Consider the following 16,982-nt stretch of genomic DNA (forward strand, 5'->3'; position numbering starts at 1 on the left):
GATGGAAGATGTAATGAAATGTAGTTTTAGGATGATGAACAACGTTCTGTACAATCTGCAGAGAAGTTAACTTACTTATCTTACTCAGCAACCACAGCTATTTTATCTAAATTACATTTCTTTCATGTAATTTTCCAATTAAATGGTTAAGACTAAATCTGAATCCTCTCTCAAAGAAAGCTTGTTTGGAAATTGTGATGAATAACTGAGATTTTTTTTTCTTTCTTTTTTTCCCTCTTATTTTAGAACACTTATAAAATGGCACTGGAAACGAGGTCAATCTGTCTGTCTGACTAGTAAACAAATGCATTTTCATAACACTAATACCTTTGGATTTTGGAGCATTCTAAGAAGAAAATTACACTTTACAAAAAAACATAGATGCAGATTCATTTTAATCACAAAATGTATTGGCAAGGTTACATTCATATGGAACACATTAACATACCACTTATAATAAGTTGTGTTTAAACAGGTTTGGCTAATATGGTGCACATGCAATAAAGAAATATGTTTCAATTAACTAAAGTAAAAATGCTGATGTCATTCTTTGCAGTCACTTATATAACACACTATACAAGTTGAAATCATTTAATGGAGAAATTGATTTGAGGAAACTTGAACTGGTCCTTTTCTATTACATTTATTTGATTCTTCCCAACCTGGAACAAAGTCTGGAGTTTGTGTTGAGTCTTTCAGTGCACTAATAAGCATATTTTGGGTTCCAGTGTTTCTTATTAACTTCTGGCCGCTGATTACAAAACACATTTGATGAATTTAGTTATGGAATCGCCTGTATTTTCCATTTGGTTTAAAGGTATTCTCATTTTCCAGCCAGCAGTTCCAAACTTTCCAAGAATGATTCATTGTGTCAGGTTTTTTTTTTAGGCCAGTGCTGGTTAGTGCAAAGAAAATCAACTACATGAAATGAAATGATTGTAGTTTGAATAAACATAAATTTATTAATGAAGTGGTGTATGACAAAGTGCTACAGAATTTTGGTCTTGAATTGTTGATCTGATAGGATGCAGTGTCTGAACCACATGCAACAAGTGGAGCAAAGAGACTGAATCTTAAAACTTGACCTTAGCAAAACTGAAAATATAAAATGAACCAAAACTTGCCACATTTAATATCACAAAGAATACCTGCAATAATTTACAACACACACAATTATGCAATGTCAGTATTGAACTGAAAAATATTATTTTGGCACAACATCAGACATGAAGTGGTCACTCACTTTGTTTCTGTTGTAGTCACACAAACTACCACAACAGTCACTTCCATACAAGAGTGTCTAGTTCACATGAAGTTAGATAGCTGCAGGACTGAACAATAAAGTAATAAATATATTTATTTCAACACACATTTTTCTTAAATAATTAACAAAACTGCAAAGCACAAAATAAATGTGGCAAATTTAAATGGAAAAAAGGACTAAATTATGCAGAGAAAATCAATCCCCCTCCGTTACAGTATGGATGTATATACAATGCAGAGTAAAGGAAAATGCAAGTTTAAAAGTGAAACTGTTGACAAAAATATTATTTAAAATCCTGCTTTAGATTTTTCTTTATTTTTAATCTTAAATCTGACCCAAAACATCCCAACCATCTGCTGTTATGAGATTGTTTTCCCATTAACCCAATCATGTGTGAAATCAGTTTGTGTTTGACCCACAGTTACCTAGTGTACATTTCACTGTGACAGCTCTCCTAGTTGCCATAGTAATGGGATGTGAGCAAAAGGAGAAAGGGGCATGGCATATAACCACTAAGCAAAAACAGAATGAAAATATGAATATCATTGTTCCTTTTAAAGGGATAACTTTGACATATCTCTAACAATAACCACTGATGTGTCTCAAATCTAAATAATTGCTGCATGCTTCCACACTTTGGTCATTTTGAGTGCAGAAGTGGGCGTAGTCTGAAAAGTAGGGCAACATAAAGTGCACCCTGGATAACTGGGTGATATATGATTTTCACATGACAACTCAAGAACATTGGACTAATGGTATAGAAAACAAATGCATTTCTCATTTACAATTGTAGTCAAATGGAGAAAATGAATTTGATTTCATGCTTTATTATTTTTGGGAAAGTAGGTATGTTTTCAACTCCATTATTGTAAAGATCCCTCATGCACCAAGACAGAGATCTTTTATACTGCCATAGCCTTCATGATCGAGTTATTTGTGCATGTGGAGGCAAAAAATCTGGACTCAATTACCTCTTTACCTCTTAGAAATTGCTGAATTAAAAACATTGCAACATGTTTTTAGTAAATGCCATGGTAGTAATAAGTATTTACTGTAAATCTAGTGACTGAGAAAAGCCACTGTCAAACCTTAACTCAATAAATTGCACACACTGGCACATGCTTAAGAATTTGCTTAGATTTTTGCTGGGTATCCAGTTCAACTCAATACTGTCTTTCTAAAAGGCAGATCTTACAGCTAGCCACACAATTTGCATCTCCTCAGTTCACAAACATAACATGGGGTGCAATGTGTGAGAATCTGGGCAGAAGTACAGTAGTACTTGATGGTCAGTAATCCAGTCCAAAGTATGGACCTCTGTTTATCTGGTTTATTAACAGCAGATCTGAGTTTCTCAGAGTGAGATCCCATCTCTTTCTCTCCTTTTTCATCTCATTCTGTTACCTTTTCCACCACATTTTACTGTAGCTATTATCCAAATTCTACATAAAAGCTAACCAGGTAGTAATAACAAAAATACTTTTATAAAAGACTGCTCCATCCAATGGCACTCCTCTCCTTAACATACAACTTTCACATTCTCTACTGACTCCAAACAGTAAGAGGAGGAACCACCGCCAGTAGAAAGAACATATGTTTATAGTGCCAACAGTGATGCTAATGTTATCTAGCAAACGACACCAGCAGATTTTTATCAGGCACTGATTGGCTATACGTGTTGTAGCACTGTTTGGCCTTTATCAATGATTAATTCTTTTCCTCACAGTGATATGAAATGTGTGGTCGGAGGCAAAATAATTGTTGTCACTTGTTTTGATTGTTATTTCCTGTAGGTGCAGTACTTGATGTGTTCAAATTAAGAAAAAAAAATTGCCCTTCTTAGTGTATAAGTAAAGTTCACACAGTGTGATACATGTAAGCGCACTAATACATAGTTCATATACTCATACTTTTTATGATTTTAACCCAGACTCCGATCTTTTCCCAAAGTTGTTAGTGAATTTGTTGTTGAACCAACTCCTGAACATTCAATACCAAAAACAACAGCAACAAAAAAAATAGTTATTTGTTCTTCCACTGTCTGGAGCTCATATGGGTGTATGTAACTATCCTTAATGTCTTTAAGATATCAATAGAAATTACATATGTTGTGATAAATATCATTACTGCATGAAGTGGTTACTTTATTTGTTTTTAGACACCACTCAGTAATCTGCTCAATTTACAGTGCAGTCCACAGAGACGTCTTATCTAAAGGGATTGCATGCATGAAGCTGGTGCAGACAAAGGAAACAGTCACCAGGTTACCCCATTCTCGCTGAGTCACAGTATTACAAGTTCATGCCAAAGGGTTAATGACTGAGCTACAGTGTACAGGTCCACTTTAATGTCCACTGTGGTCTTTGAATTCAGTCAAACAGACCTCCGCTGGCCTTGTGCATGTGCCCTGTTGACGATATCCTGGTACATCTTTGACCTGAGAAATCGTGGGTAGGAGTCTTTCTCCATGAGGCTGTAGATTTTACCTTGGACCTCACTGAGGCTCGTCGGAGAGGGATCTGCCAGGCATTGCTTGGTCTTCTCCCTGGTGCGGTAGTCAATGTTTACCTGTTGGGATAAGGACAATGAAGAGCTAATCTTTTTAGAGGGAAAACCCTCTTGTTGAACATTAAAAAGAAACAAGAGTTGTGATCACCACGGTATCACATAGTCAATTAGTTTCCAAGCAACCAGCCCAAAAAATCACATATACAGTCAAATATACATCTTTTAAAATCCATGCCAAGACTCAGAGGCCACTATTCAACAATAAGTTAGAAGTTCAGAACAATATATTTAATCATTCACATGCATTTATAAAGACTGGTGAAAGATTAAGAAAAAAAGAAAAAGTGACGTAAAATCAGTTTGAGATGACAGGATCTTTTGGATCTAAAAATTCGGTTTGAGCAAATCAGAGTTTAGTGGAATTAAGAATAAAGAAAAACATAAGCTTGAAGACCTTGTGTTTCTATCCTTGTTTTATTCTTTATTTTGAAAAGGTGAATAGCAATGGACAATTTAAGTGCAAAATCTTGGTCAATTTCACAAAGAAATGGTTTATTTTATTTTATTTTTATTTATTTAGTTCTGGTTTACTGTATATATATTAAAAAAAAACAAAAAAAAACCAAAAAAAAAACACAAGAGTTTTCCAGATAAGCTTGATATATAAAAATATATCTTTTTTCATGTTAGACCACTACAACAGAATCACAATTTTATATCTTGAAAAATCTAATTCCTCTTGTTTATTTCTAGATTTTTCTATTTTTTCTAGATTTGAAGCCTTCTGTGTTTATTACAGAGATTGGTAACCAATGTCATAGAACAATTCGTTCATATAGCCTATTAAACACAAACATACCTCTCTTGGTGACTGAACCTCGATGAACTCTTTGAATATCTTGTTTGCTTTTGACACAAGCTTGGTTGAGCTCTTGATCTTTTTATACTCCTCACAGGCCATCCAAAACTCAATATTTTCATCACTGAACTCTGACTTTAGAAATGTTCGGAATGCAGCCAGGCCGTCTGAAAAAAGCAAATAAATTCAACAATAACAAAAGGAGAAGTACAACCAAACACAAACTGCTTCAAAAAATATTTTTGTGTATTCTTAACCCCCTGATTTTAACAGAGTAGCTTTTTATTTGTGTGATAACATCGCTCATCACATGTTGATGTTTTTCCTTTGCATAATGTACAAAGAAATCAGGAAATGGTTGCATGAGTAGAACACAAACAAACCATAAAATACTCCCTAAAAGATATATCTTTTTATTAATCACTGATCTTCACTGATGAGGGCAAATGTGTTTAGGATTCAAGTAAATCTAGGAAGTCCATGTTTTTCTATAAGCTTGTGTCATGTTGACATGTTATTTCCACCCCTCTCATTTTAGCTGTTTACCTAACAATGCTGGTAAGAGCTGTGGGCTTGCTCCATCACTCATACACAAACACACACTCATGTGAAAAGCAACAACATGGAGGACTAAATGAGCTCAGGGCCACTCAAGGAACAAACACTGTCCTACTGTTTGAAAATCCTCAATTAAATCAAACCTAAAGGAAAAGATTACATCACAGCATCCCTGCTTTTAAAAAGAAGAATTAGTGGTTTTGAGTTTGAATGGCCTAACCATGCTGAATGAACAGCCTATTTGTTTTTACCAATCATTTGGACATAAAGTGATTTTTCACAGTTGATGCCATTTCATCTCGGTTAATGTTTTACACAACTGATATAGTTTATTGGAAGAATAAAATCCTTGCATTTAAGAACTTTGGGAAAGAAAAACAGAAAAAAAACAAACAAAAAAAAGTTTTATTCTGATTTTGATTACCTTGTAATACCATGCAATACCATGAACTTCCCTTTTGCCTGCTGCACATTGAAAAACAGAGAGGATGAGAGTTTACAGCATGATCATGTTAAAGAGTATAAGAAGAAAACTAAATCAAAGAACAGTCAGGCTGACAGAGGAATAGCTGAAAGATTAGCTGAGGCAAGAATCCAGGACTGCGGATAAAAAGGTTTGCAGGAACATTCACCCCAAAGGGAGCAAAGTTTATTATTATTTTTTTTTTTTATTCAACCTTTATTTAACCAGGTAAAAATGTTTCAGAACCAGTTCTCATTAATGAACCAGAAATACTCAGAAACCACTAGCTATTGCTAGTACCTCAGTACATTTCAGCTCCAAGGAATAAATGCAATAGATGGCAGCTTTGGCGACCAGTGGAGATCCAGGAGTGATTTTTTTTTTTAAATCAGACAAATTAAGATCCAAACAGTAGAAGCAGAATGACTAAAGCATGCTGATCTGCCATTTGACAGCTATACTGTGTTCTGTAGATGTGCGCATCTCTCAGGACTCAGCTTGAAGAAATACACTTCCATGCAGTCAGGTGTAATATGTTATTCATCCTTTTCAATCAAATTAAGGCAGTGTGAAAGCAATATTCTTCCAAGGGAACATTTGGTACTGTGTTCCATTGTCTTGTCATTGCTTATGTAATGTATGTGTGTTTTTGTGAGATTGCGTGTTCAAGAACATGTTGTGGTGGACCTCTTTAATGCTTGGTCAGTTAAAACAGGATGCGCAGGTGCATCACAGACTTGCTTCCAATGGCTGCCCCCTATCAAAGTTAGTGCTTTCTCTGGGGAAAATAATTTTTCTACTATTTATGTGTCCAAGTGTGTTATGTCATAACGTTCCCCCCAAAACAAACAAAAAAATAAAAAAATTTTCTTTGTTGAGGCTTGCAGTCTTACATTAATTTGTTTATACGTGTTGCTATTGTCATTTTAGGAAGATGGTCCCAAACATTAAAGATTTGAATGCTGGTCAACAAAGAACAGAGCATAGAGAGTTTGATAAAACTAATCCTTGCTAAAATAATTCTAATATGAAAATCAACTTGCCTGAGGTCATATTTTAGAGGCAGGGCTCATACACTGTTTTTGTAGCCAAAAGATGACTACATACTTCAAGGATATCTGGTTTATCTATCTATTTATTTATTTAGCAAAAGCCTAAAAATTTACTCACATCTGTGATATATCCAAACACAGTAACAGTACTGACTTTTGATGCAGTGTTATTAATGATATTTAATTTTTTATTGTAGTTTTAGTCATTTTTTAATTAATTTAAAGTACCTTTTTAATTTTGATGCAAATCCTTATACTATATGTTTAACTTTATTTTAAAATCCAGTTTTTCTGCAGCATGACTCAATGCAGTGCTGCTAAGTTATGATGAATTATCCATTTACCACAAGAGTTCAGTAAGAATTCTAATGTTTATCGCTAATATACTGGACATTCCAATATATATTCTAATGTATGTTGCCATTGCTGGTTCGCTTACTGCTTGCTTTTATTTAGTACAGATTTCCTAACAATAATAGGAAGGAAGCTGCAAAACCACGGGAAGCATGGCGTGACATATATGGCAAGAATTCAAACTTTAATACTTTTGCTGTGAATCTTTTTAGTATGTGTCTCAGAAGCAGAATCAATGGAAAGTGGAACAAATGGCAGTTCGAGTCCTTACATAGTGCTGATAATACAGTGAGAATGACCCCTTTGAGCCCTGTGCCTATTTTTCAGGCCTTTGCTTGATAAAGACATACCTAATGAAATGAGCATATCTCTGCAACCACAAGGTCTGTTTGAATACTTTTTGATTCATAGTAAAGAGGACACATGATATTTATTGTTTTGTAAATATCAGTATGTGACCTTACTGGTGAAAAATAAATGAAGATGGGACAAAGCACAAATGAAATTAGTTTCAGGCTTCTCTATAAAACAAAAAGACACTTTCAGATGAATATGCCTTGAGAATGATGGAGCTGCCTCTATTAATTCTACTACAATATGTGAACGTTATCTCTGCAAAGGTCAACATTGATAATGTGAGGCAAAACCAAATTCAAGAGGTTTGAGGGCAGACAGTTCAAGAAAGGTCTCCAAAATGGCCATTTGTGGCCCTGTTTGGCACCATTAGTTCTCAAAGTCCCACTTTGGGAACCTTGGGTTTTTAAAGGTTAAGGTCATAGTGGTTTGCTTGCTATCGGTGTCATTTCCAATCTTGGAGAAATACACCAAGAGGTTCTTTTACAAAAGTCCCTGCTGAGTTCAAGTTTTCTCACAGCTGAATGTCAGCTGAATAAAAAGTAATATTTGCATTCTAAACATGGACTGGTTTCATATTTTCACAGTCAGCAAGGGATGGTAGCTGAAAATATCAGTTTTTATTTGCAGGTTCATTTATACTGGAACAGGAAGCATTACTCAGCACTTTAGAAAAAAAAGACACTTTTTACTCTATCCAACAGCAGTTTCCATTGTCATTACTGTGAGCTGAGAAGAAAATGCATTAGCACTGACACCCTGCAAGTCCATGACAAAGATAAAATATAAACTATATCAACCTGTTGGAATAAAATATATTTAACCAAAGCTGGAAAACTTCCTATGGTTTCATCATAACTTTGTGAATAAATCAAAAAGCCCAGTTTAGAATTATGAGAAAACTGAATTTAATCCGATTTAGCTCTTATAAAATAGATGTGATTTAATTTGTGTTCTAATAAGTCTTTCGGTTCTGTGAATTTAAGGTCATAGCAGCTACGTCATTTTGCTTGTCAGCAAGACAGAAAATAAACACATGACCTTTCTAGCTGAGTGGGTGAGTCTGTCCCATTGTGTTTGGTCTAAGGGGAAAGTCAAAGACTAGTATGTGACTCATTATGTGTCAAGAAGCCTCCACAAACCAGAAATGAGATTATTGCTTTAAGTGGGCTTGAAAGGGGGACAACTGACTTTGCCTGTGTAAAGAAATTTGAAACTTTACACTAAAGGGTGGAAAGTATTTCTATGGCTACACTAGGTTTTTTTTAAGCCATCTGTTAGTAACTTGTGCAGCCAAGACTTTTTTTTACCTTGGAAAAAATAGAATCACTTACATTTATGAGAGAGAAGGTGATCAAATGACTCAGACCATCGAACAACCTCATCCGTTGATAACCTGTTGGAGAGACGGCCAAACCTACCTGATTAAGCTGCTAAACCACTGTGATTTCATGCATTTTTAACACAAGATTAGACTGAATGTATTACTGAAGGGCAGCTGAGTTTAATGTATGATTTGCCTTCTCTTCAAAGTGATTATTCCTCCCAAGCCTGTAAAGTGCTAAAATATCTGGTTTCATTTACAGAAAATGGCACTTGCATTACTTTTTTTTGTGGGTAGCATATAAAACATTATTCTTTTGAACATTAAAGCTAAATAAGGATGCATTTTCCATATTTCAAAGCATTATCACAGGTATACAGTTGAAGTTTATCAGCTTATCAGGTTACTCTGCATAGTAATATTTGCAATCATTGCCAAGTGACAGTATTTTAAATAGGAAAAAACAGGAGAATTTTAAGCAGTCGAGGTTGTAATCAAATGCACTTGAATATTTATGCCACATTTAACAAATGTTAAATAACTCCTGATTTGTTGTGGGAAAAGTACCATAAAATTAGTAATACTAAAAACAAACATTTAAAAAGATCTGCAGAACAGTTGAGTTGATAATCTGTGCTCTTAGCAGGTTGGGTTACAAGAGAATTTCTGGCAACAAAACACTGATTTTCAGACTTTTTTAAGGTTGTAGACTGACGTAACGGACATACATTAGGAAGGTTTTTTTTCAGACTCACTTCAGACACCTGGCCGTGGTCTCATGAGCAGGTGGCAGAAACTCAGAGAAGTCACTGTAGGAGTCTGACTTTTTGGACAGGCAGCCTAATCTCGTCTTCATTGTGCAGATCCTGCTGAAGAAAAAGCACACAGCACTAATTATTCTGTTTTCACTTTACTGTTCTGCATATAAAAATATATTTTGAATAAGAAAATGTTAAAATGTCATACACACAGTAAAAAAAAAAAAAAATGTCACTCCTCCAAGAAAAAAGCTGTAATCAATTTAACCTAAGATCTGCTTTAAAAAGTGGAACAGAAACCAAAATCAACAGAACCTTCAGGAACACAGTGCTTCATGAATGTCAACCCCACACACAATCAGACTTTTCCAACTATTGTTCAAGTTCAAGTTTATTTATGTAGCACATTTACAACAGCCTTGGTTGCTTAAAGTGCTGCATATTAATAGTCAAAAAATAAAAACAAAACAATGGGAACAATAAAATAATAAGAATGGCAAAACAAAAAAAAAAACAATAAAAGACAAGAAAGTCAAACTCGACTATGTTTGAAGGCTAGTTGGAAGAAGTGTGTTTTGAGCAGGGGCTTAGTGAGCGGCTCAAATGTGTAGGGGCAGACCATTCCACAATTTTGGTGCAGACACAGAGAAAGCTCTGTCATCTCTGGAAATGAATCTGGAATGAGGAACATCTAGGAGCAGCTGGATGGAAGAGCCCAACACCAAACAATCTATACCAGGGGTCTGCAACATTTACCGAGTCCAAAGAGCCATTTTTCCCTCAGCCCAGCTAAATAAAACTAGTTTAGAGCCGCAAATGTTACGAGACCTTTTGAAAAAAAGACAACTTTTTGATCATCTGCTATATTAATAGTCTATTAGTATATTTTTAAAGAACCGCATTTTTATTTATATCTTTAAATTTCAAAATCAAGAAAAGAAAAAAGAAAAACTTTTGCAAAAAAAGAATAGACAGAATTAATTCTATGCGATGTAGATATACAGTATCTGGAAAATTATGTAAAAACCAAAAACAAAACATACTTTTCAACCTAATGACAATATATATATATATATATATATATATATATATATATATATATATATATATATATATATATATGTATATATATAAATTCAATGCAATTATTCTACAAGGGAAAAAATGCTGAAAACCTGCATTTTCTATTATATCTATAGTCCTTACATAGTACAGACCCCCTGGTATATGCACTATGATTTTTACTAGATAAAATCATTAAGATGTTCAGCACTAAAAGGAACTCTGACAACCTATTGTAGCTCAGTGATGATTGTCAGAATAAGATGGAAAAGACATTTAATTTGCTGCTGCAGAAGCACACATGCACACACATTACAGATATTACTTTAGATATTAAAAACGACTAAATAGATTTAAGCATGGGCAATTATGTGGTTAGGTTTAGGTGTTCCTGGTGAGGTTAAGGCATCAGAAAAAAAAACATGACTTATGTTAAAACATTGTCTCTAAAATAATAATATATATAAATCTCACCAGCAGAACACAGAAAAAAAAATCAGGAAACACCTCATTTTAAAATTGTGCTATGGACCACAAAAAAATAAATAAATAAATAAAATAAAATAAATAAATTAAGTAATTAATTAAAAATAAAGAAAGACATCGTTATTCCACATGTTGCTCTTAGACTGGATCTTTTGATGTTTATTTTGTCTGCTCCTGTAGATTTTAAGATTTTGTATTGGTAGATGTTTATGGAGCGTCCTTGCAAAAGAAACGAATACAGGATGGAAATTGACTGAACAAGACACGATTAACTATGGAAAATAGGTGTGGCTTCATATTAACAAAAAATGAAACTTTGCTTCATTCAGAATGGAGCTTCAGAGGTCCCTCTCATCCAGCTTGACTCCCTGACAAGTTCCACCGAGAATTAACAATGACTGCAGTGACTGATATGTCTTATCATTTTACCAGCACCCTACATCTCTCTGATTAAAACATTCTATGCAGTTTATTTCATGTTGCATCAATCTAATATACCTCTTTCTTGTCAACAGAGCAATGATCAAGTAGAACAGAATTAATTAGGTACATTTTAGTTGGATTAATTTATTTTATATTATTGGTTGATAATTTTATATTGATACTCTACAGATAGCCCTAACTATGTCTAAAAAATATTTTGTATTGTGGCGTTAAAAACAAACAACAAAAAAATAAAACAAATAACTTCTATCAAACTGGGATTTAAGCACACTGAAATGAGCCAAACACTACATCTCTCATCACATTCTGTCCCGACTCATTTGTATGCTGCTGCTGTCATGTACTGTTTGTCATTCTTGTGCCTCTGGGCCACATGGGTCACGCCAGATGGGGCAAAGTTATAAAGATGCTCCATCACTGACTACACATATATTATAAAAGTAGGTCTGTTATGCTGAGAATACAATTTTTTTTATTATTTTACTTATTTTACTTATTTTTTTATTTTTGTTTTAATTTCTAAAACTAATAAGAAACCCCTTTGAAGGTTTGCTCTTGAAGAGACGCATTTTTTTTGTTCTATTTTGCTGTTCACCAAAATATATTCAAGTTACTGTTATATAAGGAGTGTGGGTTAAACGTGTAACCTCCCAGGATTCATTTTAGGCAGCCATACCAAGCAATATAGAAAGGTTTAGGAATTAAACATCTGCAGGGCATGGATCGTTGGTTTTCAGAAAATTAAATATTACCTACTTAACCCATAAAGGCCCGACCCATTAAAAAAATGGTAAGAAAAGTAAAAATTTTTTAAATATGAGGTCTTTATTTGGCCCTTTAACAAAATGTAACAAAAAAATTAACTTTTTTTTTTTTTTTGGGGGGGGGGGGGGGGGGGGGGATCTACCATTTATTATCATGTGATAGCTTAAAAATATTATAATGTGGTTTTCTGCTTCTGGGTATCTATTAGGGGACAGAAGACAAGTATCAGATTGTGTTCAACGGGATTTTAAGCAAAGTTTATACCATAAATTGAAGCAAAATGTCTCAGAAACTGTATGTGACAAATATGTCCCATGGGGCTCTTATGGATTAAACAGCTCACTAAAAATCAGTCCCATGGATGGTTGGTCTGGAGTTGAGTCTTATCATGTGGAATCGTTTTCTTTTTAAGCAGTTTCTGTGAACTGTATGCTGTTAAAGGATCTTCCAGGGAGTAAAAGTTATGTGTAGGCTGCAAAAATAAATCTATCAGAGAGATAGCAGGAACATCAGTGAACAAAGACACATTTTCTACATTGGTTGATTCTTAAATGGGGAACGTTTCATTGTCCCATTGGTCAGTGTTTTTGTTTTTTAATGTTATGGTTATATATTTGGTCACAGTTAGTGCCTTCAGTATGTATTATAATGTCAAAAAAGGAACTTATTTCTATGAAACTGGGCTTTACACAATGTTTCCTTGGATTTTGGGGGCAGTTGAGTATAGTCCACATTGAAAAGCCACTGTATTCCTGTGAGGCATTCCTTTCTCATGAGTGATATCGTTGCTGCAGAAGAATTGGAGCAGTCGATTATTTTGATTCTCGGGTCTTGAATTGGGAACATTGCATGAAATGTACAGTTCATTACCCAGCTGAAAGCTATTTGCTGATATTAATGAGCTTTATCCACTACATGAATTCCAAGGCTTTATGAAATTTCACTTTGTGTTCTCTATTTACTTGAGACAGGATGTTTTGATGAACTCCCTGAGTGTGAAAAATGACATGTGCATTTGTTTTTGCACAGGACTAATTGTATATCAGGTTTCTGGTATTGTGTATTAATGAAATGTGCTTGGCGGGCTGGTTTGCTATTATGAGTGTGTGGTAAGTTAGTGGAGTAAATCTATTTTCTCATGAGATTGAAACACCAGCTATAAAATTCACAGTTTCCTTCACTGGGTTTCAGTGATGCCTTTCCCTGCTCTTTTAACGGCTTTTCCACCCCAACAAATATAATTCTCAAAACACTCAATGTCTCCACAATTTGTTCCAGATGAGGAGCAGAGATGACGCAGTGCCTCACACCCCTGTTATGTACCAGACCTTAATTATAAAACAGATGCAATGAACTAGAAGGCTGTATATGAGTCATAATCTCAAGGTGCACTCAATTTGTTAATGAACAGTTATTTTCAGAAAGGATTTTAAAAATAACGGGGAAATATTAAAGACTAGCAGACTAAGTATAGATATTAGGCCAAACTAAGTCATCAGTGAGGGGCGAGTTTTACGTCAGTTGTCAGGAAGGTTATAAAAGAGTGCTGTTAAGATACATTTCTCACACAATTAGTACAAAAGCACCGCCGTATTGTAATGCTAATCCTGGACTGGTGCAGAAAAATTGCAATGAAAAATCATTCCTGAACTTGGAAATAATAGTGAAAAAAACAAAGAGAAAAAATCTTTTCACATAGGTTTTTCTACAGCTGTTGATCCAATCATACAACTTTTCCGTGACAGATGACGGGAAGTCTAGAAAAAGCTAACTTTAGAATTACCTTGTTGTCAACTCAGTTTCCGCTCAGGAAGACTGATCAGAAACTTCAGAAATGCAATGGGTGGATCTTCAGTCAAGTGAGAATTTGTTCAGCCTTTCATTATTTTGTGTACCCAGAGGCATGTTCCTCTGTACTGAAACGACAACAGAAAATCAAAGGAGCTGATTTTTCATTTTATAGTTCAAATTGTTTAGATCTTCTCTATTGTTAAACAGTTTTGACTTGATTTCTTTAACCTTGTTTTTTAAAGTCAGCTTTAGCATCCTTAGTTAATATCAAGGTGTATTTCTTTATGCTTGCTAATCAAATACAGTTTAGGGTGATCATTTACATCTCACAAAGTGCTGTATTTATGCTGGGATTATCCCATTAAATTTTACCAAATCAACGCAAAAAAATTCCCCAGCAGAAATGTACTCTTTCCTTTTTTCTGGTGTGCCATAAGTCATGGTGTGACTTTTAGAAAATTGTTATATGCCATTGCAATTAGGTGGTTTTCTATACTAACTTAAAGCCCTTTTTACCATTTTTTTTACCAACCATTATTTTAAATATAAGAAAAAAATGACTTTGTCTAGAAAACTCTGATCTCGTCATACATTTAATCAGAATCTTTGTCAGATGCATTAGAAGGAAGTGTTTGTTTTTTCCCCATGAAATAATGAAATACACAGCACTGCATTTTTTCCATTTCTTATATGTTTAAATGTCTGTTTATGTCAAATTGAAAGACTAAATTGTTCTCAATGTTCTCACAAAAATAGGCTAAACAGAGCTCATTCGGCTTTTGCCTTGTTGATTCATGGCTTTACTTTTTTTAGTGTGATAATTTGATTAAAATAAAGAAAGTAAAGTCTGAGGAATTTCACTTATAAGACAAAAGTTTATGTTCCTTTTTAAAATGGCTTATCTATTGAGCACCAAGTCATGTTCTGTAGTATATATTTTCCCCACTGTGTTAGGGAATGACACCTTCTTGTGCCTTAAACCTTTAATTATTTATTTAGTTACTATTATCTTTTACATTGTTTACCAGTTACATTTGTTTCTTGTTTGTGTCACAGTTCGGATTGGTAATATGAGTGTTTTGGTTAGGTTTAGGAAAAAAAAATGCATCCATGCAAAATGCTGCATGGATGCATTTTCCATCTCTTGCCAGGGTACAAGTCCTGCTTCTATAAATAAAAAATAAAATAAAATAAATAATTTAGCAATCCCATAGCTCTCAATGCACATTTTGATGTCAGACAAGACTAAACATAGGAGTACGCACCCCCTCTATGAGTTTTTTAAAAAGAGAAAAAGAGGGAGAGAGGCTACTTAACATTGTCATTAAAGCTAAAGAGAGGCTCTGAATTTATCTTAAATAAAATGCCAGTTTAGATGTGGGTACTTTGGATATCATAATCTGCTCCTACTGAAAATTCAAACCAACCTTTCACAAATTTATTATGATAAAATTCGTATGTGCCTGCATGTGCTATTTTTAGCAATGTTGATGGGAGGAGATGTGGGCATATTTTGTGTGGAGTATGCTGTTAATAACATAACAAATATCTCCCTCTTGCTTTTTTGTCTATTCCTCCCATCTCTTCTTCTTTGTTTTGACAAATCATCATCACCATTGCTCTTGAGAGCTTCATTCTTAGTCTGCAGTATGCGGCAGACACGTGCTGCTGAGCTATTTATAAAATCCCTGACAAATCTATGTAGTCAGGAGGAAGCAGTGCATGTTCTATTCAGCCATGCAGCAAGGCCAGCTCCTGGAGGATACAGACTAAAAACAGCAACAGCACTCTAATGTCTCAGATATATACAAGTATGCCTCATGAATCTAAAAGTACTAGCAACATCCGTTCGACCTCCAGTATCTTAAATGCCTGCTGTGGTTGGTAAATTAAGAAGTAAAAATCCAGATCTTTGAAATTGTGCCAATGTGGGCATGGGTATAAATATTTTTCTTTGATGTTACCTAACTTGGTGCAATGCAGGCTTTTAGATCTTAATCCATGTCCACATTTCTGGATGCTGACAAGAGACTCTTGCAGTTATATATGTTACATTTGTGTATCATGAGCTCACACATAATAAAACACTATGATACAAACTATAATAGCGATGTATACATAACTAATTTACATGAATATCTGCATAATCTACAGCAAGAAACACTGCTTTAAAAATAAAAATACATAATCTTGATGCCTCTTAGAGAACAGCAATGTTTTAAAGATTTATACTATACACAAGATGATTCCCTATGCATCAATGCTCAAGTCCATATACTTCCTTTGACATCAGAGTTGGTGTAAAAGGCAGAAAAGTGCATGTTGGTGATAGGTTAAAACAATACCCTGTTAGTGCATCCCTACTCTAGTTTCCACTTAGTCCAAAAAAATAGCAACTTGTCAATTTAAAGTTTTAGGCACTCTGGCTATATCCAATTATACTAGATCACGTTGTCATCTACAGGTGGGGATCAAAGTACATCGAACTGTATCACGTCATACATACAGCTATTAGAAATAGTTAAAGTTAAAAGGGCAGGTTTCAATAGATATACACTGCAATTTAATAGTGCTGTACCAGTATTCACTGGATGGCAAATGTCAGCATCTGGACAAATTAAATCCTTGTTCACCGACTTTAGATCATGCTCGTTGTCTATAATGCTGTTCTTGGTAGCATCATCAGATACTGGTTTGGCTGCATGGTTTGGTGCATTAAAGGCTGTTACATACTCGGCGAAAAGAAAGAACTTCTTTATTGTTTTCAAGACCACGATAAAAAAATTACGTCAAATTACATAAAATTCATAAACACACAAACACTCTCCTGTAGTAATCCCCACCCTGTCGCAGACTAAGCTTCTTGTGGAGTTTGAACTGACCGGACCAAAACTTGTTCTTGTGGCTCCATGAACGAGAACAAGGTTTTTGCAGACTATG

The 16,982-nt window shown here is 34.5% G+C and overlaps 1 protein-coding gene across 2 annotated transcripts in view; it reads right to left on the reverse strand.

The window, feature by feature from the left end:
* Window positions 1–378: 378 nt before the first annotated feature.
* Window positions 379–16,982, reverse strand: part of rgs8 (regulator of G protein signaling 8) — a 30,106-nt gene continuing 13,502 nt past the window's right edge. The window contains exons 2-5 of one of the 2 annotated variants that reach the window (XM_042007289.1): window positions 9,492–9,602; window positions 8,747–8,808; window positions 4,632–4,798; window positions 379–3,832 (exon numbers count right to left, since the gene is read on the reverse strand). In XM_042007289.1, the coding sequence (XP_041863223.1) occupies window positions 3,638–3,832; window positions 4,632–4,798; window positions 8,747–8,808; window positions 9,492–9,592 (525 nt within the window). In that variant the 5' untranslated portion in view covers window positions 9,593–9,602 and the 3' untranslated portion in view covers window positions 379–3,637. Of the gene's footprint in view, window positions 3,833–4,631; window positions 4,799–8,746; window positions 8,809–9,491; window positions 9,606–16,982 lie in introns of both variants that reach the window. The other variant, XM_042007287.1, reaches the window with a different exon arrangement.

Source organism: Melanotaenia boesemani, chromosome 14, assembly GCF_017639745.1.
Source record: "Melanotaenia boesemani isolate fMelBoe1 chromosome 14, fMelBoe1.pri, whole genome shotgun sequence".
Lineage (NCBI taxonomy): Eukaryota > Metazoa > Chordata > Actinopteri > Atheriniformes > Melanotaeniidae > Melanotaenia > Melanotaenia boesemani.